Genomic DNA, 25690 nt, shown 5'->3' with positions numbered 1-25690 from the left:
GTTCGGCAATTATCATCGTAATAATCCTCACGAGTCCCGCGAGACACTTCGCGCGGATTTCCCGCGCGACGCGTGCAATGGTGCCGTGGCGCTCTTTATATTATTACTTTCCTTGAATTACGTGTCGCGCTGGCTGTCGCGTTCGTAATCGCAATTAATACGAGCCGTGGGACCCTCTTGTTGCGAGAGCCCCCGTCCTCGTTCGAAGTGTGGCGTCTGGTTATTAAATTCCGCGTGCTTTCCGTGCGCGCGACAGTGTCACTGTCAGTGCGTGCTCTCTGGTAATTCCGAGCGCGCGGATAACCGCCCGGCCATGCATTAGGCGGTGGATTTTATCGTTCGCCCCGGACTCACCCGGCGCGCGATTATCATCGCGATACCTTCGCCAGACAGGCCAGCGCAAGCCCCTAGCCTGGATACGTAGTACACGCGCGTGACGGAAGTGTACACGCCCGGTCGTTGGCGGCGCGTACAGGTGTTCGTGCGGCGGTTATAACATACTGAGTGTTCCGAAATTATCGTGCTTTCCCTCGACCATAAATATCGGGGTTGAAATTAAGAGGAATGTCCGAATAAAATTGAAATTGATGATTATGGAATCAACTAATATTGAAAAAGGTCGTAAAGAATTGAGATTGAAGAATGTAAATTTATGTTTCTCCAGTTTCTCTATCTTTGAATGGATTTTGCCAGAACTTTTCTTTGATTATTAATCTTATTTACTTATTTAGCGATTTAAGATTTGTTTGTCAAAGTTATTATTAACAGTGAATTAATATAGTTCTCTCGTTTGTTAATTACATTCGTTAATTTAGCTAATCTACAGCTGTTAATAGACACAAATAAAATTTTATCGCGCTCCACGTTATATTTTTGCCAGTTACCACGTAATTTAACAATTTAGAGACGATGTTGCGACGTGTAATTTTCGCGCGTATTGATATCGTTTAAACTCGAAATATTGCGATTCAACCTGTTCATATCGCGAAATTATCGCGGTCGAGCATCATATGAATTCCGGGAGCGATTTTCAGCGGTCCGCCCTTTTTCGCGAGGCACTCTTCGCTTCGTTCCCGGCGGGGCGTGTTATGTAAACGCGAACCGTTCCGTGCCTCCTTCTGGAAGGCATTAGTCTGTACATGGAAGAAAAGGCGCGTCCCATCGTGCCCCGCGTTATACTTAACCTTCGGACCTAAGGGCCGCTGCAGGCCCCTGATTACAGTGCATCTCGCGCGGCGCGATGCACGCCACGCCGATAAAAGTCGGCGTTTTACGATGTAAATGGTTTTCCGAGATTACGCGCGGTTGTTTCGCGCCGAGACCAGGTAATTGACTCGAAATTGAAAGAATGTCGTTACACGTGGGTGGTGGGGTGGAGGGCGCGCTGCACCGCTTATCGTGCCCGTTCGTGTCTATTAATCACAACGCGAGATAATGCGACCGCGTTTGCCATTGCGGAGTGAGGGTTATCATGCGCGTGTAATTACGCGTTCCTAATATCTTCCGCCTTGCGCCGGTAATTAGGCTCGCTCGATGTCCCGATCGCGAGATTACCGTTTGACGAACGTAATTTTTGTAATTTACAAGAGCAATCACGTTATTTCGGCTTCTCTGATCGACAATGACCGGCTCGCGAATGCCTCAATTACGGTAGATTAGCTTTCTGCTCATCAAACACAATTTTTATCATCTATCTCGGTACGATGTTAATCTCTTTCGTATATAATAGTGGAGGCCATCCCACGATTATTTGAAACTGCTTAACGATGTGTTTTTTGTAATTTGTCGAGGAGTTATATTTTTGCTCGGACATAATGTGTTTATAGAATCGATAAAATAAACAACGATAAGAAGAACATCTCTGGAAAACAGTATTTTAGCATCTTAATACAAATGATTAATCTTCTCGTTACATTGAGAAAATAGCGAATATATAGAGTATTCTATCCATTATATTTTGAATTTTTTACATTATACTTGAATCTTTTACATTATATTTTGAATCTTTTACAAACATTGTCCATATTTCATGAATTTTTATTTGATTTATCAATATTCCATGATGGGGAAATATATCCTCTTTTCAACTCGATTCAGATCTAGATAGAATTCTTGGCCTCATATTCACGCGATCAAATGTTCCTACGTCACCGAATCGACCCGGAAACGTCAAGCGATAGACATCGGCACTTTTCCCCTCAGATTTACTCTCGCCGTATTTTGCTCTGAATCCGATTGCGTGCGTGTGTTTTGAAGCAGCCTGAAAGTCCGTTTTCTGAACCCAGCCGTCGTTCTGTTGATCTCTAACGTCACTTCCGGCCCTCCCAGTTGCTCCCTCCTTTCAAGATCCGACGTAGATTGCGAGTTGCAGCGAGGCCGCCGTTCGTGCATGGGGTTTTACGGTTTTGTTCCTTTGTTCGTTCCTATAGTTGCTGCCGCAGAGAAACCGCGCGGACAGAGACAAAGAGCGCGAAGTAGAACGTGGCTGAGAAGATAATGCGACATATTTGTAGGATCGCGAATGCCGTGAAGGAACCTTGGGGAAGCCCGTTAAAACTTGCAGAGGCAAAGATAGAGTATTCTCATTTCTATCCAGTGCTATATATATTGTAACACGGTAACTGGCTATTTGACTCGGTAGATTTATCTGATAAAAAAAAATTGCATTTAATGTTAACAAATATTTACTGCAATGAGCGGTAAATTTGATCAACCGATTGTTGAATGTTATTCGTCCAGTAATTGCTGTAATATCTGTACAAGAAAGATTGCATTGCATTTAGTGTTAACTATACAATAAGAATACAAAAATAAACGAACGAGATAAAAGACGTGGCAAAGTTACCGTGACATATTTGTGCTATCGTGAATGCCTCGCGATTACCGCAAAAGGATGGTTGAGAAAACTTCTCGCTGTAGCAAGAAGAAAGAGGAAACGCGGCAGTTACGGAAATGGTGCCGATCATTACCGAGGTACACCTGCGTTGCGTCGTGGAACTGCCGGGTATAAGATGATTCCCCGATAAGATGGAAAGTATCGAACGCGCTCGTAAATAAGTAGGCGTTCAACTCACCTCAGCTACATTTATATAAATAATTCCGCAGCTGTAAATTCGTGGATAATTGCATTTTCAACATAAAATATTTTCTGTTCTTAACTTTTGAATTGACATAGTAAACTTTTGCAATTTTATTAATAATCTATTTAACAAAGCCACCAAGTATTTTTTTATCGACTTAAAAATAGAATAGCATGTATCAATTATATGTATTAATTATAAAATCCATAAGAGAGAGAAAGATGATGAAAGTATTTTTGTTGATTAAAATTCTTAAAGTGCGCACATGCTTAATATTTTCTCCTTTTCTTAATTATAGAGGAAAAGCCATCGTGCAGACGCGCGATGTCTTTTCGCATACCAGTTTCTCCGTTTCTCACTCTCGTAATACGAGTGCCGCATAGAAATGGCCTTGTACAAAAACCACTGACAGCCGTGTACATCGACATTGTAAGCGTCGTAACTGGCGATGCTTCTTTTTCCGACGCGCGCGCGCGCGGCTTCGGGCGGATAATTTGTAGTAACACCGAGCGTCTTTGTTTCGCGGCTAAGCGTTTCCTCGTTATTGTATTCGCTACGAGGTTGTAACAGTTACTGTGCTGCGTACTCTCTGTAGGTACCGTTCGTTGCCGCGCGGTGCATCGCAGTAAATACCTCACGAAAGCTGCTACAGTCGGAGAAATTGTTCGCCTAATGGTATCTCTTATTCTTACGAGCATACCGCCATCGCCATCGTACGTTTACGATATCGCGGAGCGCGTCATTAAAAATTTATTGCAATCTGGGTGGCATGTGGAACTTAGTTAAGACGAGGGGTAAAACAGGCTGACCGTTTGAAAGCCTGTAGCGGACAATTACAAGTTTTACAATTTGATCATCATCGGCGAGAAGTGGTTCGGCCGTCGTCGTTACGAACTATTCGCGACTATTCGTTTATTAAGAGCAAGATTGAAACTTCGCGGGCCCTGCTATTATTTACGAAAGCCAATGGCTCGTTCGATCGACCCAGTTTCGTTCTTTTCCCCCTTTTTTTTCAAGCAAGCCATTTTATCTCACCGTTGTTCTCCCCCCTCCCCCCCCTCCCCGTTGCCGCCCTTCGATGCTGTCCGGAGCAGCCTTGTCATATTCAACTATAGAATATTCAACCACGAGCTATTACGGCTTCCTCGTCACGGCTGCCTTTTATTTCGCGAGAGCCGTGCGCCCAACCGCGTGACGGCAATTTATTTATATTAATTCAGAGTAATCTAATTTTTCATGGTGCCGAGTATGTTATAAAAACATCGTGGATGTATCTCGTCGCAATAACTTTGCTTCGCAAGCCACTGTTTGACATTCGAAAATTCATTGTACTTTCAAATGTGTTGATTCGTAGGATCCAGATTTGATTATATTAATGTATGATTATATTATTACAACCAAATATCACTTAACTCTTGAGTTAAGTTATGATAAATCAGACGAGACGGTAGATAGACTTATTAATGAAGTATCTTATAAATTTTCTGCGTCTTTTAATTTACAAGGACTCTTTTTGACTAATTACTTATTACTGACTGAAGATGTGCATTTTTATGATTAGAATTATATATGATCTGATGCAAATTTTGTTATATCAAATCGACTTAACTTATTCGACGGCATAATAAATACTCTTCGACATCGCGCTCGCTGGAGAGTTGAAACTCTCATCTAATATTCGTCTTCTACTAATGTTTTGCTCGACTTTGCTCGACCGTGCCATTTTCGAGGAAGCGATCGGAGAAGCTACCAGCCACTCGACCGACTTATCTTACATCCATCTCGAAACTCCGGCAGAAGCGATCTATCGGTCCGGACGCGCGCGAGATATCCGGTCGGGTCCGGTGTAGCTACTCCCAAGACGATCGCTGCTCCTGATTTATTGTCCTATTTTACTATTACCCCGTGGTGCACTTTGCAATTACGCCCGTCCTTCTCCCTCTCTTTCCCTTTCTTCCCCGCGATGTTGTTCTCCCGCGGTCGCGGATTAATACGTACACTTATCAGGGATGATTTATCAGTGCTCGGCCGGTCGGTCGACGGACGCGCGCGACCCGTGATCGTTCGAAGTCACGGCCTCCACCTCCTCGAGACAATCAATTTGATGGGAATCTACCGGCGGGCGAAAATACCGTGGGCGGTCGTTCATCCTTGTCAGACGGTAATTAACGTAAGCAAAGATCGTTATCTTCTTTGAAGCCGGTGTTCCTTCTCTCTCCTCGTCGCGCGCCCGCTCGTCGTCTTCTTTCCTCCGAACGTTTCCCTTCTTTTCGCCCTTCTGCGTGTGCGTGGGGAAGGGTCCCGGAGCCCTTCCCACCCTCGTGTGCTTCTTGTATTCCCCCCCTTTTTATCGCGGAACTCGCTCTGCCCGCTTCCTCCCCGTTTCGGCCCTTTCGTAACCCGCGGCTGTCGGCCGTCTGCCGTTTTCCTCTCTGTGTTTCTGCTTCGTGTTCACATCTCTCGTTTTTCTCTCCTTCTCTCCCCGTCCCTTACTACTAAACCCCCTATGTTTTTTCCGATAACGCGACTGAGGATGGCGAGGGGTTGTGTGTTTTGAATTTACCGTGCGACGCGATTTTCATTGGACCGCAACAAACGTGTGGCGGACGCGCGTGTCGCGTGGCTTTTGAAATTTCCGCATGACATCGCAACGTTTCGCGGTATACGTAGCGTTAAAAAATTATTCGCTTACGACTACTCTGCAGTAGAGAAAGAAAGAGAGAAAGAGAGAGAATGAGTCAGAATGGTATAATTATACCGAGCGTTAATTCCTCCGGGCTTAGCTTAGCCCCGTGTTTGATGCTTTTTGCGGCGCAAAATACTTTCAGTTGGCTCTCTTTTCTCCCTTCCGAAGAATGTTGTATTAATCTTTCAGACTTTCCTGCCGTTACTGATAAATCACTGAATATTAGAGGTGAAAATAAAAGGTGCAGAAGATTTAACAAAGCTTTCGGATTATAAACAATTGAAAATCCGGTACTTTCAAGCTGCGAATTTACAGATAGCGAAACCTTACTCTTCGTCATCGTGCGCTTTCGGCAATCGACAGAGGGTCTCATCGGACCGTCGCGAACACGCGTTTCACTACGACCACTTGACGAGTTAACGCCCGTGAACGTGTAAAACGTTCTCGATCGCGCACCGAGTGCGTGCGATATGAACACGTGTATACAGACACGGGCACGCAAGAATGATGCAGGCATGTACACAAACGAGGGCTGAATAGAATGAATCCATAACGGATATGACAGAAGGGTTACCGTTTTTCCCATTACTCTGCCCGTGTATCGGGATCCGGAAATTACCTGCCGTCGTATTATCATACGAGGGTCAAATCGAGACCCTCACCCTCCCTCGCGTGCGTCCTCCGGGAGGTCTCTCGCACGCGAAATATCGCCGCGCCGTTGCGCCCGCCAATCAATAGCCTACGTGTCTGGCAGTCCGAATTTTCGCCGGCGGACGCGACCAGAGTGGGATAAAATTGCGTCGGAATGTGTATCCGACTGCGGTTTAAAATATCTACGCGTACGGTGCGCCCGGAAACTGTCCGCGGCGAAATTGTGTGCATTGTTTCGTTGGACAAAGCCGATGTCTTGGGCATCTGTACAATTCTGAAGAAACATTTCAGTTTGCGCCGCTCTCGCATTTATCATGAATTTTAACAATTATTATTTAATTTATTTATGTATATTTTGAAGAAAGATACGAGACTGTAGAATTTATGAGGACAATTTGACGGCAAGAATATACGTGAAAAAATTGATTTTGAAACAATATCATTAAATTAACACATACATCTTTTTTGTAATTCACTTGTAATGCACGGCGTCATTTTACGTCGCATTACGTTAACTCGTTCAGTTTGCGGTGGTGCGCTCTTTGCTTTAACCTGACCTGAATCCAACCCCGCTCGCGTGTATCCGCGGAGATTGATGACGCAGCCCGAAAACGAATGATCCCTCCCTTGAAAAAAATAAGATACGAGACGAGGCGACTTTTTCAGCGCCATCCTTTGTCGCTGAATTATGGCGCGCGCGAAACTCACTCGCGGGTCGTGAAGCAATAATAGGAACGTATGGCGCGTTTTAATAATGCCTTCTTTCTTTCCTCCACCGCGATGTCGAATAATACCCCCGCGCCGGAGGTCAAAAGTTCAAATGCGCGAAACGATATACTAACGCAATAACGAGGGAAACACGTGATACCTCTTTCGCGCAATATCTGCGATTTTCCTTGCCTTGGGCTCCGACGAAACAGGTCAAAAGTACGAGAAGGTTAATTTCATCTATCAATCGTTTCTCGCGCGACTATACTTTTTCTCTTAGAAGAAATTTACGCGTCACGACTTGCGAAAAATTGCCATGCCACGTTCTTGTCTTATTTTTTCTCGCGACAAAGGAGGGTTGCGCCCTTCCAAGTCGCTGCGTCGATTTAGGAACTTACGGACACGAGGTCCCACCCTTTCTATACACACACATATATGTACGTACGTGTCATATCCCCGTCGTTTCGGAACATCCGCTGGCGCGGAAAAGTTGTCGAAGGCGAAACTTACTTGGCCGGCTCCGGCGAACTCTCCTTCGTGTCTCCCGCAGGTTCGCGCGCGCCGGATGTGTTTCCAGCACACGATCGTAAATACTTTTTATTTGTTCGTGTATACGGAACTTCTTCTATCCGTTTACTGTTGAAATCGCACTACGCCGGATCCGCTTTCCGCCGGCCACTCCTCGCGTTGAAGGGATTCGAAAGGTTCATGAGAATTGAAGGCCAATAATACGCGAAGCTCAGCTCAGCTCAGCTTATGTTTATTAGTCGGGCTCGATAAGGGAAAGCTCCAATATGAATAATCTGAAATAAGATATCCTTTTTTTAGCCTCAATTTTCATGTTATATGCATGTCTTCCGTGCTATTATTATTATTTTTTTTTTTTTTTTGCCCGGAAATTTATTTCCAATTTTGGTGAAGACATTTTTTTTTCTTCGACAATGGCTTGGCAGACACCCTGTATATCTCACGAATGTCTGATGGCTTTATGACACAGCAGTGAAACTCCCCGTTTACGAGGAGAAGACGCGGAGTGGTTCGTTAATGCGGCGCATTATGGGGTTCCATCGAGCCTGGCTTTGCGGGAGCGGCTCCCGGGGGTATTCGCCCGAACTGACGAGGATCTCGATATCGCTTGTAACCTACCGTGACGTGCTCGCGGAACAAATTATTTTCGAGTTAATTTAATTCCGCTTCAGTTTTATCTCTCTGGACGCGGATGAGGCAGGAGGCGAAGCGACCGGGAATTGGATGCTGGCGAAGTTTGGAACATTCGCTTTGAGGGAGAAGACATCTGCTATATATTTTTATTTTCGCGTGCTATTCCGCGAAGTGACTTTCGCGGCTCTTCACTTTGTGCCTTGCACTCTGCCTGTATGACTTCGCCTTTTGTCATGGATAAAAGTTGACAACGGAGGCGAGACCCGGAGTAAAAAGCAGCGCGGAGTCACTTCCGCGGAATGGGACATTGGAAACTTGGCTTTTTATTCAGGGCTATCAATATCCAGTACAACTGAGAACAGCGGTGCGATACTTTAAAACCAATATTCCGAACTTTACGTCTCATTGTACTTATGTCGGGGAGCGCCTGGAACTTTGCGTCTCATTAGTATTTATATCGGAACGGCTGAAACTTTGCGTCTCGTTAGTATTTATATCGGCGCGCTTCCAATACCGAGTGCAGGAAAGATCTCGGCAATTCCGTGTCTTTAAAAATATCGTACACGGCATGTCAAATTATTTGAATCTAAGATTTATCTTAGGTTAATTTTCAATCCGCGAACAAATGGTGAAATGCCGCTCGCTTTACGTCGCAGTGTTTTATGAATTACTACTCCCGATTTAATGGCGTGTGCAAGCTGGAATTAAATAGTAATTATAAAATGTTTGTTCGCGCGCGCGTCTCCTGTCGGAAATTTAATTAAATGTCCCGACGTACGGCGGCGTTTTTGTTTAAATTTTCCGCGGAACGCAAACTCGCTAATTTCTTGTCCGGACTGCACGGGACTGTGTCAGCAGTAGCATTAAAAGAAAAAAAGGACCGCTTATGAGCGAATTTATATCGAAGTTTTGGCTGGATCTGAATAAAATACGCGCGCCGCGGTCGCTTATGGTATCGCGGCAGAAAGCAAAATTGCTTCGTGTAATTTAATATTTAACATTACATCCACTCTAAAAACTTAATTCATTTACGCTTCCCGTTATCGTACGATATTCAGTACTCCGACGGTAAGTCTGGCAACCCGCTATTTTTATTTACTGCTCGTGAGTGTTAAGAATACATTCTCTCACACGTACACTTTGCTATTAACAAATGTAAATGGTGCGCGCTTTGGACGTTATCTCATCAGTTTAACATTAATATTAAATTTATATGCAGCGGATGCAAAATAAAATTTCCGAGCGAGTATCTCCACCTTCAGGACGATGGATATTTAAATTTAAGTAGTATGTTACTGCACTTGCAAGCTTGCTTATTACATCGCATTAGTGAACTCGTCTCGTCTTGTCTCGTCTCGAATGGAAGCAGACGCGTGCAATAGGCGCACTTCGAGAGCTCCTCGTTCACGTTGTTAAATGTCCAATTTATATTCGATCGATTCAAGGTAAACTTCATTAACCGATTTTCCCATCCTCGACGCGCCCGGTCTTTTACCGTAGGCACTCATGTTTGCTTCTTACGTCTCGTAAAAGTGCGAATCGAGACTCATGTCAAACAAAACAACTCGACGAGAGCCACGTCGCAGCAACTGTGCAATTTACGCCCGGCAGGCGTAAATTGAACACCAAGTGGAACGGCAGCGTCCAATTTTTCCATCCTTTAGACGTTGCGAGAAATCGTATATGCACTTCCATCGCTTATATTCCGTAAAATTTAATATTGGACAGCTACGTTTATATAGTGACAAGAAAAGCATGAAAAACACATAAATAGAGAAATATGAATATTATACAACCTTTATAAAAATATATATCATGTATGTATTTTAAAAATATTAAAGCCTGAAAATTTATATAACATCGCTATTGCATCTGAGACATATATGAACAAGCTTTGTACTTTTAATGATATTTCTCGTCGTTAAAACAAAAAATTCACTTTGAATCAGTCCGCCCGTTTCTTCAATCTTCTGAAAAATGCAAATTTCCGCAGGTAGAATCCCGGAAATAAACGATTCATCCATTATCGGTTTGCACTAGCATGGCAACGGATAACACTATCGGCGAACCGTTTTCTCCACCCGGATACTGTTATCCGCCGCGAGGAATCGATTAGAGAGTCGTTAATAGGCCTTCGCAAATGTGTCTCGCTAAATATCAACTGCGTTTGAGAGAATTTGCGTCGCCGAAGGTCGGCACGCTGTTGCTTGCGGTGAGTCGCGCAAAACCTGTGTACGATGGCGAATATGCACGTAGTGCTCTTCCAAGAGGCCATTAAAAGTCTGAAGGCCAGACAGCGAACATTCTATGGTCGACATGGCGATTCTCGGCAAGTTTCGCGGAATGTGTACGTTCCATCTCGCAATGTATTTACGACGGGGAGACACGCGGTAGCTAAATGGTCGTATCAACATCATTTGTTCGTTCGCGCGTGTACAACCTTAGCTGAAAGTACAGTGTGCCTGTTAATGAATCAAAGTATGATTAGATTAAGTTAACAGTAACAAATTAATATACACGATAAATTTATATTTATGGATTTATATTTATAATTATTGAACACTGTAGCTCGACAGATAATTTAAACGCGCTCCATATTCGCGGCCGAGATTATTTGTAGCACTCAAATGTGTGCAGGATGCTCGGAAGCAGCAGCAGCAGCACTAATGTCGTATACAGTACTTACGACGGAAAATTGAGAGCGGATATTCGCTGGATTAGTAATTCTGCGGTTGTTGTAACGCTGTTAATTATAACTCAGAAGTTTATTGTTGAAAACTTTAATGCAACTTTGCGTCGCGTGTAACGCCACTTCTGAAGTTGTGAAGTTTTAATTTTAGTTTTGTAATTGAGCAACATTTTTTATTGAAATATTATTTACAAAGACGCGCTGCAAATCTTTAAAGGCAACTAGAATAGAATAAAGATGATATATATCGTATTTGTATGTTTTGTTAGAATGAGCATTCGGTCCACGGATAATTGTAATAGTATAATCTGCAAATGGACGATTTACATATTCCATTATATGAGAGTTAAAAATATTAATACGTTATAATTATAAAATATACATGCAAAAAACACGCTGCTAAAATAGTAAAATTGAATTAAGTATAATGATACATTCTTCGCGCGAAATAAATTAAACTTTGATGAGAATTCAACGTTGCTTTTTCGTCCACTTGTTTAATTATTTACCTAAGTTTGAGTGGCGTTAAAGTATTAAACGCGTCAATGCCACTGATCGATTAAATCATTCGTTCGACCATTCGAGAGGCGTATAAAACCTGCGACGTCAACCCCACCGATATCAATGTCGGCTACCGTTTACCGATACTTCGCGCGGTACTATGCACTTGGTGTATAGTGCAACCGTTCGTACCCATACACGTTCCTGCACTTTGCACGTACGTGCGCAGGAGAGAGGAAGAGGGAGGCAGAGAGTGCGCTCGCGAGCACGCGGCATAAATAACGACTACACGTGTCCGGCGAGTAATGCCTTGTAATGCATGCCGGTGTTCCGAGAGTCGACGGAACGAAACGTAGCGCCGAGATAGAGAGTCGTAGGGGGGAAAATATGAATATGCGGGAGGGCGCGACACGGATGGGAAAGGAAGGGGGGGGAGGGGGTGGTCGCGGTTAAAGAGAGGACCCGCCACACCGACACCCCACCGCCATCACCACCATTACTAACGACTGCCGGGAGTTTCACGAGACCCTCCGGTGAATGCGTGCCTTTATAAATATGGCCGTGCGCTCACCCTCGCACGACAGGACACGGCCTCTCGCAGGAGGTTGGGGGGGTAGAAAACGACGGGATACATGCTGTGCAGGATGCATGGGAAATATAGCTCCGGCCTCTCGCTCGACGGGCGAGTTATCGATATCATAACTCGAAGAACTCGAACGCGCCACCGTCGTCCTCTCGTCCGCGTCCTCGTCGTCGTCGTTGTTGTCCTCTCACCTTTTCTTCCGTACCCTTTTTCACACACACACACGCACACACACACACACACACACACACACACACACACAACATCCATATATATAATATATCAGTGTGTGTATATATATATAACGCTTCCGACACCTTTACCAACTTTTTTATTTATCGGCTTTGTCAGAAAATTCCCCGGTCGTCCGCTGCCACCCTTGCGTCCTCCGCCCTTGTGCTCCTCCGTCTTGCTACCTTCTCCACCCCTTAGTTGCCCTCCTCCCTCCAACCTTTTCTTCCAAACCCCCAACTTCACTCGAGCACCGTTGTCGTCGCGCCTCTTCTCGCCTTATTTTTCCACCTCTTGTGCCCCTTTATTCCTTCCTTTTTTTCCACCATTCCGTTTCCTTTCTCCACGAATCATCCCGCGCCACCCCCGAACACCCCCGCGGGTGTATCTTTCTCCGAGGGAGCTAATTGTGCTCGCCGGCTCTTGTCGTCGTCGCCGTCGCCGTCGCTCTTAGTCGAAAGGGCACGAAACTGGGGCTTGGTCGTTGCTTCAGCGCGTGCGTCTGAGTGTGTGTGTGTGTGTGTGTGTGTGTGTGTCAGTGTCGTTAAGTACGCGAATATTCAGATATCGTTGCGAACAATATTGCAGTCTCCTCTAAAGGATGTAATAACCATCATATAAAATTTTATCCTACCGTTCTTGCCAAGCTGTTTATTTTTATTAATGGGAAGCATAATGAATCTTATTGCCCTTAAACGCATCTTGCCCAGATACACTCAGAATATTCTTTCATGCAGATGATATTTTTCGCTAACGACCCGTTCGCGTATAATAGATGAAAGTTCGACTACATCTACGTCGCACGAATGCCAAGATATTTTCATATAAAGTATCTAATTTAATTCTATCGCTGTCACTCGTTTAATATCGTGAATGATGACCGGGAATAAAGCCTTATTTGTAAGACTATTAATTTTTATGTACAATCTCCTATAATCTTCCGCAGTTGAGAAGAAAATCTATCTATATATTGATGCGCGCCGTAAACATACAAACATTTGCTCCCGCAGCGCATTTAAATGCAGCCCGTTGCGAGTATCGTTAACTAGGTATCTTATCTCGTAAGTAACCGCATCTGCATCTAGAGACGCTCCAGTATCGCGTCTTTAACGACCTCGTTGTAAGTATGCGAGCGGCGTGCGCATGCACGAGTCGCCCGGATGAGAGAGCAGACTCCGGGCGGCGGACGACGACGGTGAGTTTAAGCTAACCGTCTTCGACTCGCACGCCGGGTGAATTAATCGAGTTAATTGTTGTGTACTCTGCCTCTCCCTTCGTCGGCGCTTCTTTGCGCCTAATTAAGTGCATTCGGCCGAGTAGCAGGGAGCGGGTGGAAGAGGTGGGGAGAGTTAAACGTCGCTTAGTGCGCGCGAGCCCGACCCGGCGTTATTCCTCTTCGCAGCGTATGAAAGTCCCCGGCCTTTTGTGTCCGCGTCGTCTGGCGACGACGTAGCGATTCCTCGGGGTCTCGGTAATTGTGAATTCGTCGCTGAGCGTCGCGACGCAGCCGTTTCACGCGGATGACGCCGACGAATTGGAAGAAGAGTTAGGAGCAGAGTCCTCTCTCTGCAGGACTCTGGCAATATCGTTGCCAAGATAAGCTGTTTTCTCGCTTCAAAAATGTGTGCATGTTTATATAATGTATCAATTTTTATTAATATTTGATACCAAATTTACAGATAAATATCAATAGTTATTATTATATAATAGTGAATATCTATTTACATTTTATAATTTATTATATTATTATTATTTCACTATTAAAATAATTTTTATGGATGACAACTATCACATTTATACACGGAACATAAACAGACAGATGGATAGAAAAATACATGGATGTTTGAGAGGTGAATATCTTCAACTCGATTAAAAAAAAATATCCGATAAAATTACAAAGCGCGGATAAATTAAATGGCGCGATTAAATATTGTAGTTCGCGAAGAAAAACGAAGGAGAAATGACATTCGTAGTTTGTCGAGATAACTCGTATTTAATTGATACCCAGTTCTTGGCAGCCCAAGGCACACTGTATTGCGCGGTATGCATAGTTATTTTCTACGGCACCATCGGTGTACATTATCATCTATTAACGCTGCCAGCGCGAGATTTCCCTCTCGCGACACGGTTTACCGCGCGACATATTCCAGACAACCAAAATTATTCCGCGGGATGTCGGCCATCGCTTTTGAAAATACAAGCGCGATGTTGGAATACATGAATGTCTGAAGGCGCGAATCCTTTCGTGCGGCGAGTATATTTGCATCCGATATCTGGCCGACGTAAGTAGCATTCCGACGATGCATTCGTCGGCGATCGATATGATCCCTCGATGTGTGACAAATCAGTGCAAAGAAGGCTTACGTCGAAGACACGAGTAACATTCGGTCTAGCTAGCGATGCAATTTTCAATATTAGATACGATATTTCGACGGTGAAAATTTAATAGTATAATCCGGCCAATTTTTCTTTTATAATCTTCGACGTAGCTTTTTCGCAGATTAAATAAAATACTGTGAATATTTATTTGGAACAAATGATTAATATAATTAGGAATATATATATTTATTGAGAATATAAATAACTGCGGATATTTATTCACTCTATTTCTAAACCAATTTCAAACTACTTTCGGGTCTTAAATGCCTTGAAAAGTTATTGATCGTTGGGAAAAGAAGTTAATTTCGAATTCGACGAAGAAGCGGGTGATAGGTTTAGGATGTCCTGTGCGACGTCGGGCGCGAAGTAGTTTAAATCTACCGATCTAGAGACGGACGAGAACAGTCAGACGAGCGACGGCGGGAAGGAAACGCGCGCGTCGTTGTCCTAGGCGGGCTATTAATTTTGTATTTCGCTTAAACACGCGACGATGGGACTGCACCGGGCGGAAATTCATTTCCAGGCTGCCTCTCTCGCTCTCGCGGCAACGTAGCGCACGACCGCGACTCTCTTATTGGCTTCCGCGCTCGAACGGGATGTCTCTCAACGCACTCGGTTACATAGGCGGTTTATCGAAAGTTTAAATTATTTTGCCGCACGAAGTCGACGGAGGAACGGGGAGAGACAAGTGGCGGTGCAGGGGGCCGAGAGGGATTTTCTCGTCAAACGGACGCGGTTGGCCCGTGCCTTATATGCCCTCCCCGCCTCCGCGCGCGGAAAATCGATGTCCCGCGACCCGGAACGATTTTCCGCGGGCGGATTCGAAGCGAAATCGGTGGTTTTAGCCGCGGCAAATTCCCGCGAGTTAACCCTTCAAATACTCGGCGAATTGTTGTCACACGGGATGCGACAGGACAGGAACGAATGGAGATTAAAAATTTCCACCAGCGTTATTTCGTTTTAAATACGTTTTATTCAATAGGAAGCAACGCGCTGTTAAAATTTCTCACAGATACAAGTGGACTGTTCATAATGTTTGTATATGTAACACACACACACACACGCGCGCGCACGTAACGCAGATTCAGATACAATGTAATATACTGCTTCCGAAAGTTATATTAAACATATTAATCTTAATGACAGATATTTTGACTAATTCGATATGAATTTTTCTCTCTGCTTCTAACTGCGTATACATCGAAAACTATTATTCTATCGATGTTGCAGAGAGAGAGAGTGGAGAGAGAACTCTATATTTGTCGAAAAGCTCGTATTAAAATTAAATTCTTTGATATTTACATCCTTCATATATCAAACGGCATATACATATAATCCTTGGAAGACTGATCCATTTAACATCGTGGAAGGCAGCGTCCTATATTCTCTCCGAGATCGACAATCACGTAAGAGAAACACACGCGATAATCTCTTTTCCTCCGGCGCGACGTTGATCGAGCGAGTTAATCGCGATTAGTTTCGAACTACCCACAGTCATATCGAGCTGTTTCCGCAGAGCGGCGAACACGTGCCGGTCGACCGTTCGCTAGCAAACACCGCGTTGTACAGGTAAAACGATCACGCCGTTAATACGTGACTGATAGACGCTGTGTAAACAACGCATCCGGCAGTATACAGGCAGTCAATTAAGACTGCAATCGTCGGAAGTGCGGAACCGTTCGCGAAAGTTATTCGTCTGCAATAACGCGTAAGCGCGCGGAGAAACCGATTCTCTTTCTCTTTCTCCCCTCCCTTTCCTTTTTCTCCCTTTCTGTTGTCGTCGTCGTTGATTCGTTTGAAGCATCTTCGAAAGGAAGGAAACGCGATACCTTTCTTCGATTATCGATGCCGACGGCTAACCGAGCGGAGATTTTCATCCTGGGGCGCGCTCTTAGTCGGTTTCGGAATAGTATATTAAATGCTTCGAGGAGCGCGACTGAGCAAGAGGGAAAATGAAATACGCCGGCCTTTCGGCAAGCGGAGGGTCGATTTAATTTCGCTCGGAGCACGTCGACTAAGGCAACAGCACGCGGTATCACGTCGATAGTAACCGCACGGCGCACGTTAACACGGCGAATGCATCCGAATATTTGTTAACCTAATTCAATTTGTTAACTTGACTCGCGCGCGCATGCACGCGCGCACCGGTGACCGAGGATGCTCGCTTGGGATCAAATACACAGACGTGTGCTATTTTCGAACGCCGTTTTACCCGAGAAAGATGCTTTAATCAGCTCAACCGATTGCGTTCGCAAACAGCCGTTACATCGAAAAGTTTCGCCAGATGAAATAGATAGGTACATCATAGTTCCCGTAATCGTAGTAATCAAGAGAACGATAAAAAAGTTTTTACAATAATAGTTCAGTGATCAGCTATTTATAATTAGCTATTCAGAGTAATCAAATATCGAAGAAATGTTTTTTCTTTAAATATTATTTTTACTCTTTTTATTTTGTCTATTTTTGTTGTTGTTATATTGATGTTACGCAATTACTCTTTCCATCGATGATCAAATCGTCCAGTGAAATTTAAAAAAAAACACAGTACTCTAAAAAAATAACAAACGTTATATGTTGTATTACGAGTGACGTGCGCGATGAGAAGGTTAATGAATAAATAGAAAGAAAAACCAATAAAACACATCGTCGAAAACTGTTGAAGGAAAATCCAGTTTAGTTACATCCTGTAAATCGTGCGAGTGATCTGATCTGAGCGTTTAAGCGTAGGCGACGGGATCATCGTGCGATTGGCGAGTAAAAGGATTTTATTAGCGTTTTTTAGCGTTTCATGTGCGAGCGACGTCCCGTTTCGGTGCGGCCGACCAGCGATTTTTTCGCACGGAATTAATTAGCGCCGGGCGAAATCTCGTGACCCTCCCGGGAGGGAAGGGGCGGGCTGGGACACGCCGTATTTACCGGACGTGCAATTGCAACCGTGCTGCAGCCTGAGTATTTGCGCGCGGCAGTCGAATTCCCATGTTCGTACGCGCGCGGAAATTTCAATGAATAGAGAACGGACCGCACGCGTTGTCACCCTAAATATTCGCGCCCCATCGAGAAAGAGAGAGAGAGAGAGAGAGAAAGAGAAAGGGGGAGTAGTCTCGTAACCGGTAACGTAACTGGTGATACCCTCGCTGAAATATTCCCGCTGGACTTTATGGCTTTCGCTTAACCCTAACCCATATAGGCGACCCCAACTGCGACCCGTGGCACTGGCACAAAGACAAGGGGTGATCAGTTAATATTTTCAGCTTTCATCCAGAGACTACAGGCGATGCTAATGACGAATGAGATTATGGTGATTATCGCTTTCGGGGCTATCACACGTTTGAAGCGTCTTCGTCGGTAAAAGGGAAAATATTTGTCCGTTGTAGACGAGCACACTCAATTATCGGACATTTTACGCACTTTCAAGGCGCCCGCATGCGCGCCTATTGAATTCGCCCTCTCGATTGTACGTATTTTTAGCGTCGTAAATATTTACGTGATTTACGGCGAATTTAACGAGGCGTCCGTTCAATGCACTGCGATCTCGATGACTCGAGGCCATTTCGAGTTACGAGTTTGCTATGCGGGTGTTACAGCGACTGTTTAACACGAGTTTATGACACGATTAGTTAAATATCGAACTTTACAGCGCGCCACGCACACTTAAAACCGATGATCTGTATTTACCACGTATTATAGCACTACGTATGCGATTAAACAATGATGGGGAAGCTCACGCTTTACGAGGATTTGTAATTCATAAAACGCTGTTAATACGAGCTACAGAGGATATTTCATCCAAATAGAATAAAATTAATAAGTAATAATTTTATTTAAAAATTAATTAAACATGAACTTTACGCGCAACTTGTAAATTTTTAATATTTAATATTTTAATTGTATGTCAAATTAAAATGCTCTCATCGCCAAGTTTATTAAAAATTTAGTGAACAATAAGATATTCGTCTTTTCTAGGGGCGCGCTTAATATTTCATTAGTTGTGGGCTTTTAATATTTAACTTCAAATAACTCAAACAATATATTCCTCACAGATGGCTATTTTATTGTTTCTTCCGTAGATGCGATTCGCTATTAGGGCAACTAGCGCTATTAGAGCAACTGGGCCCGCATAGTCCCATTTTCCGAGGGGGGGAAGGGGGGCCCATTAATAATCGTCTCTTTTTATAACGAGCCGCCTCATTCCGCCGCCGGAAACTTCACAATTTATTCCCGTTGTTCTTTGGATGAGGTGAGCGCCGCCGCCGCCACCGCCGCCGCCGCCGCCGCCACCGCCACTGCCGTCGAGCGATATATAATTGGGATTATCAATCGCGCGTGGCGCGACTCTCTCGGCAATCGGGTCAGATAGCGGGGGCAAAACTGGACGGCAGAAATAATTGCGACATCAGCTGACGCGCTCGCTGTAAATCCCAGACTTTGGCCCGCCATCTGTCACGGCGAACTTGGCGCCATACGCTACGGCGGTTTCTTACCGATCTGCGACGCGACGCGAAGCGGCGGCGCGGAAAGTTTCGTCTCTCCTCCCCCCCGGCCGCTGTTTTCAGCATGCCGAGCTGCCTGCTGTCGGGAAAATATCGCGGGCTTATGTGTCATCAACAAATAATTACACGCTGCCGCCACCGCAGCCGCCGCTATCGTCCAGCGTGTCGCCCTGAGGCGGGAAGTTTTTATCTCGCCCGGAAACTTCCGCAGCATAAAGACGACACGACTGAGCAACGCGATGCGACGCGGGAGTCTTTTAAATGTCGGCGGAAGAAAGTGCGCAATAAGCATATTTCATGCGTGAGCTTCTCCTCGGCCCCCGGGAGAGAGATCGAGCTCGTTCTCTCGCGAGATAAACCGCGGTGAAATTTCAGAGAGAGCTTTGTTCGCGAAACCGGTGCGATAATTAATCGCGATTCCGCCGCGCCGTCTTTCTTCGGCTACTACAAAAGTCGAATGGGAAATGAGTATCTTTAATTGCACTTACGTATAATATGAAAAGGAATTTTTTATGTAATTTAACCGAAACGAAGACACGTTTTGAGCGGTGACAAATTATTATGAATAAATAATGTAATATTTAAAGAATATTATTCCGTGTCTCTACAGGAGAGAATTCGCAGAAAATAGAAAATACCGTATGGCACATTTAATATGCAAATACAGTTATATCTGTATTACATTTATTTTTTGTCTGAATTATTTTTGCTGAACAATAATGTCATTTGTTTGCATATTATAGGATTTCGTAATAATTTTATAATAATTTTTTTATAAAATATAATTTCCAATGCAGTAATAAATAAGGATTTTTAGAAATATGAATATTCAGGAATATCTGCTGGATATTTCTGCTTTCAAAAATCGAACGTTAAATGTGTCGAGTAAAATGATAGTCAAATATCTGTTAACATGTAGAAACGTTTTCGAAAGGAAGGAGATAAGTGACTGGAACCGAGTTGCAATGTCAGCTGCACGGAAAGGATATGCATCGCGGATCCCCCGTGTTTTTGAACCGACTCTCATGCGCGGCGCTCAGCGCGAAAGAAGCTGCATCCCGCTGCGTACAAACACGTAAATACGTAAGGAAATCATTTCTTATCTAGCGCGTCCGCCAGCAGATCAAACATTTCTCCACTCCGGGAGTTCCACGGTTGCTCTCGACCCGCGCTCGCTCACGGTTATTTACTAAGCGAAGGAGCGGCAGTAAATCGAGCGACGGACTTGCGCTCTCGCGCATACGCGCGCGCGCGCGCGCTTTATTGCGATTTTATCTGAGGATATTGACAAGGTAGCCCACGGAAAGCGAGGGAGATATAATTTGTTCTTTATAGCATGCTCGGACGCGACCGTTCCCGGAAGTTTCATTACAACCGGGCTCTATAATAAAGCATTTTCCCATCCTACCATTTCGGCTCTGTTCCGTTACATCCCTTTCCTCCTTCCGCTCGCCGTCTTTCGCGTAGATTTGCCATACTTTCATCATGACGTAAATTGAGCAACGCCGTTGAGATTCGCCCGGGTGAGTGGGAGGGGGCAGGGAAGGATTCTTACGAGCGTACGACAGAAAGTAAGTGGAGCATTCCATGCCAAATCGATCAGCCGGCCCGATCAAAGCCGTGGGGGTTCTGAATGTAATCCGAGTGCGCGCGCGGCCGAGATTGCCGAGGAAAAATCTAATTTGAAACTTAAATGGAGGGAATTTGTATCCCCGTTGCTCTCTTGTGATGATTCTTCGCGCGTAGGAAATGAAACTCGGCTGGGCTTTCGAGTGCCGAATGCCGCGCGATTACGTCTCGAATCTTGATACTTTTCTTGCGCGCACGAATATTTCCCTTGCCTTATCGTGCCACGTTTCGATCCTCGGTCTTGCGCGATATCGCGCAAAATTGAAAAAGAAAGAAGAGGGAATTTTTATGAAAGATATAACATGCCATTATTTTCAGAGTTTATATCGAACTTCTTTACTTTAAAGTTAAACGAATAAAAAATAGAGAGAGAGAGAGAGAGCAATAAAAAAAAAAAAAAGTATTTTGCAAGTGTATATTGGAAATATCGTGTTGACATTTCATGGACAATATTAACTGTTATATAGATTTTTCGAAGTGGTTTTTATTTTTTTAGCAGCATTGATTAGATTTGCAACAGATATATAGATAGATATACATATAGAGATCTATTTCATGAATCACGAATGACATTTTTTATGCTGTTGCGAATCTTGTTATTATTAAATTACTGGGCGTATTTATTACTGTGCCAATTACATCCAGACCAAATTAATTATGTCAACAGATACAGCAACATGTGATAACGGTAATAATGACAAATGTAGGGCACTCTCGGTAAGTGATCGTTGGGAGTTGACGATAACGGCGCCGCGTGATATCGTCGTCTATAAACATTTTCATTGTCGTTAAACAATCGTGACGCCTGTATATTGCAATTGCGTTTACAGCAATCGGAAAAGATGAAGTAAATCATTTTTATATCAGAATTTTTCCAATATAAGATGTGAATAAATTTTATATGTAATACTTGCTCCAATATTTTCAAATATATCGTATTAAAAGTGTCAACGTTAGACTTTTTTGACGAAGAAACTCTTGCCGATTTTGTATGAGAGCCATAAGGCACTAGAGTGCAATAATCACAAGATTAGAAATAATGGGCACGACAGATGGACCGTTCGTTCGCTCGTCTATTCATAATAACGGGCGCATTAATACACGCGAATGTAACAATAATCATACGCGATAGGAGTCTCACCGGCTGTTCTTGTCGGGCCGCGTTACGAGCTTAGCGGCTGGAACATTAACGTTACTAATGCGCGAATCGTTTTGTTGACTTTGAGACCGGTTGGCCCGAAAGTTTTGGCTCCGAGGGGACGCAAATTAATGCTGGTTATCCCGCGACGGCGCACACGCGTCGTGTGCAGTATGGTTTTGCGACGAATAGAGCGAACGAGAGAGAGGGAGAGAGCGAGCGAATGTCTGAGTTAGCGTTCGAGCCATGGATTATCGCTGAGCTCGCGCAGGAGTCGCGAACATCGTCGAATACGCCGAAGTTCGTTCGTTTGTGGGCCAACGACATTAAGCTCGCTCTCCGGTAACGCTCTCCTTCGATGCACTTTATAGGACTCGGAATGATCTCGTGTGTCGCGTGTAATTTTCTTAATCGCGCAATTTCAGCGATGACAACTTTGGTGAATTTTTACTTTCCTCTTTACACAATCTGTCCTTGTTTTATTTTACTTTTTTAGAAAATAAGATAGATGATTTGTTTTTGCCGCATGTCGCTATGTTAATTTCTCGCCGAGTGGCAATGTTTTGAATATATTACTTAATTACTACATTAATTGACCAGTACGTAAATCATATTAATTATGGTATATGTATTATTTACAGGTATATTTGAAGCAACGGCAGAGCCAACGGACTGCAACAACGGGACATCAATCGGTGAGTAAATTTCAATATTACAATTCATATAAAAGCGCGAAATAGTTGCTAGTGCTACGCCACGCGTATCTTGTTGCATCTCTTGCAGCTGAAAAAATATACATGCAAGATTAGAATGGCATCCATATGCGGCCCCGCCGCAATGAGTATTTTTTAGGGGTAGCGCGCCTATACGCCTTATGGCTCAAACGAGTGCTTCTTCAAAGAGGCACAGGCTATTCTTGCACATCCAAGGCATTAAGTGGCTACAATTTTTTATCATTAAAATAAAATTGGTGTTTAAACACATCTACTTTGATGCAGGAATAACTGTCAGAGTCTTGAAGGAGTCGGCCTTTGATTATGTAAGATGTAATATATATTTATCGATTACCCGCGAAGAACTCACGTTGAACTCTGCCGCGAAACTTGTTGCTTCGATATCCGAGTCGCGACAAACGGCTCGCACGGAAAAGGTTTTGCACTTTGCCTCGAGCGGGTGGGGGGGGGGGGGGGGGGGAGTCCTTGCAGCGTCCGTATGGTATAGTTTGCGGAGTACATTGTCGAGCGGTGTAACGGCGGCGCGCAACGACGCTGTAAAGACATACTTGTCGCCGTAAATACGCGGCTACGGCACGACAGCTTATGACGACGGGTATTGTTTGGCGTGTCAGACTGTTGACTTAGTTTCTTACCTACTGGTTTCACGACGACGTTTTGATTCAAAACTTGCGTTTGCCATTTTGATGAAGAAAGTCGTGATACTGCATCTTTTGAAAGATCTCGCTACTAAAAAATTTCAATATTCTGAGACATTGTTTGGTCGTTAAACGCTACTCATTAGGATATTATTATACTATGATAAGAATAGTTACAGGAAATAATAACAAAAATAAATACACATCAGAAAGATAAATATAAATAGTTGGAGAGAATTGAAAGATATTTGAATCGACTTCTATTGATAAATAATTGTCTCTTGAATGACCCCTGTCGTGCCCCCCCCCCATCTTGCACGAATAAAAAAATCAATAGCGCATTTATGAGCTTTCATATTCCGCAAATTAAAATTTTTGAGCTCGTCACGCTGAGCATGAATTTAATGTTTTTCGTGGGGGGGGGGAGGGGCTGAGTCGATATTGATTAAGGGTTGTTTGAGGACTAAGGGAGTGAGCTTTAAAATCGAAACTATATCGGTTCAAAAGCTCATAAATAGCTCTTAATTCTACTGCAAAGATTGATCCAATATTTTTATTTTTAAGCGGCGGGTGAGTCGATATCGACTCCCCCCACGAAAAACATTAAATTCATGCTCAGCGTGACGAGCTCAAAAATTTTAATTTGCGGAATATGAAAGCTCATAAATAGCTTATAATTTTGCGCTATTGGTTTTTTTATTTGTGCAAGGTGGGGGGGGGGGGCAGCTCGACAGGGGTTCTTGAATGTGCGATGGATGAAAGAAAAATCGGAATCAAACGTAATCAACGTAACGGCAAAAATTATATTTTAGCAATATCACGAAGATATCGAGCATAAACGTCACTCGCGATTTTCGGCAATTAAATCGTCGATCATCGACGTGAATAGCGAAATAGAATCGCTGCTGTCAGCGGTCTTTCGGCATGATATTATTAATCGAGTTTATCCACGAGCGAAGTTCCATTGTCTTTTGATTGCACCATCGGTAAAATATCTAATTGTTTCGGTCGCATCACGCGCGGCCTGCGCGCCATTAGCGAATCGTTAATACTGAATTGCAACAACCGCGAAACGCTTTGTGCTCTAAAGCGTAGCGTGCTCGGATAAAGAGCATCCGAGAAATATATCCCGAGTTTGCAGGGTACATTAACGGCGGAAAATACCGGGCTATTACATTTGCGCGGTCGCGTCGGTGAATTCGAAACATACGTTTTCGAACTTTAATCGGAATCGATGAACTCTCCTGCCGCATGCCACACGGTGGACGATCCTATCGTTCGTTTACTATCGAAAATAAATTCACGCCGTACGCGCGCGTAATGCAGCGTACTCGTCGCGTGAGAGATGCATCGCAACGACATAATTACGACTGCACACTGTTATGCCGTGGGGTGATCAATTACAAAATGTTATTTTTCGGCTATTGTTTTTTTTTTTTGTGTAATTGTTTTATCAATTAGTCGATTACTATGGCGCGGCATATATTTGACTGTTTTTTGCGAAACAGATAGGATGCAAAAATCGGCAGCTGATTATCTCTTGCGAAATTGCTTTCCAGCTTGGCCAAACACGCTTTCATTCGCGCTATCATTGCGCGCTACCGTAGCACTTCTGTGCGTATCCAAGTACATTTTGCAAAATGAATCCAAGACTTTGCAGCGTAGGTTGCTTCTTCTTCCGTGACCACGTCCAATTTAATTACGCGTGAAGTTCCCGCCGGGTCCGTAAAAACGTGTCTAGAATTGAATTAACTTCTGTTTGTCGAGAGCACCGTGTAATCTCCCTCGAATTACTTTATGACTAAAAGCTGCGCATTCGTGACGCACGAAGGTGCCGCGCCTCGCGCGCGACAGCGCCGAGAGGGGTCGACGACCGGGTCCAATATGGGAAAAAGAACACTCGCTTTGTCGGTCGCTTCCACGCAGGAAAATTTACGCACGGTTTTGCGATTTTCCGGAAATATATCACGCCTGCGACGCCGAAAACGCGTCGGATTTCCGTCACCGGCCTTAATCCGGCCGTGATTTTGCAACTTGCTCCCGCGAATCTGCCCTGATTTTTTCGCTGCCAGCGTCTTCAAATTGCACGTCGTGTTCTCTCAAGCCTTGTAATACGCAAACGCTCATTATAATTATTTCACTACGCGCGCGCGACTGGAAAAGATCATCATTAAAAGCATTCCCTTCGCGTCACAGGCGCGCATTGTGCGCGAAATCCGATTAAATGTTAAAACGATTGACAATGCTGTCGAAAACGCCGTCGCGAACGGGGACGATTCCCGTCTCGATATTGATATCGTTTTCGATATTGATCGAATGACTACGTCCGCGCCATCCGTACGGCATTCCACTATGTGTGTCGCGGCGTTTTATTAAAAATTGACGATTTCCA

General features: G+C 44.1%; 1 protein-coding gene across 1 annotated transcript in view; it reads left to right on the top strand.

Annotated features, from left to right (window-relative positions):
• Window positions 1–25690, top strand: part of LOC105670765 (leucine-rich repeats and immunoglobulin-like domains protein 1) — a 193235-nt gene that overhangs the window by 70308 nt on the left and 97237 nt on the right. The window contains exon 3 of the mRNA XM_012364469.2: window positions 22568–22621. Coding sequence (XP_012219892.1) covers window positions 22568–22621 — 54 coding nt within the window. The remainder of the gene's footprint in view (window positions 1–22567; window positions 22622–25690) is intronic.

This window comes from Linepithema humile, chromosome 2, assembly GCF_040581485.1.
Source record: "Linepithema humile isolate Giens D197 chromosome 2, Lhum_UNIL_v1.0, whole genome shotgun sequence".
Lineage (NCBI taxonomy): Eukaryota > Metazoa > Arthropoda > Insecta > Hymenoptera > Formicidae > Linepithema > Linepithema humile.
This window is presented reverse-complemented; position numbering and strand designations above follow the sequence as displayed.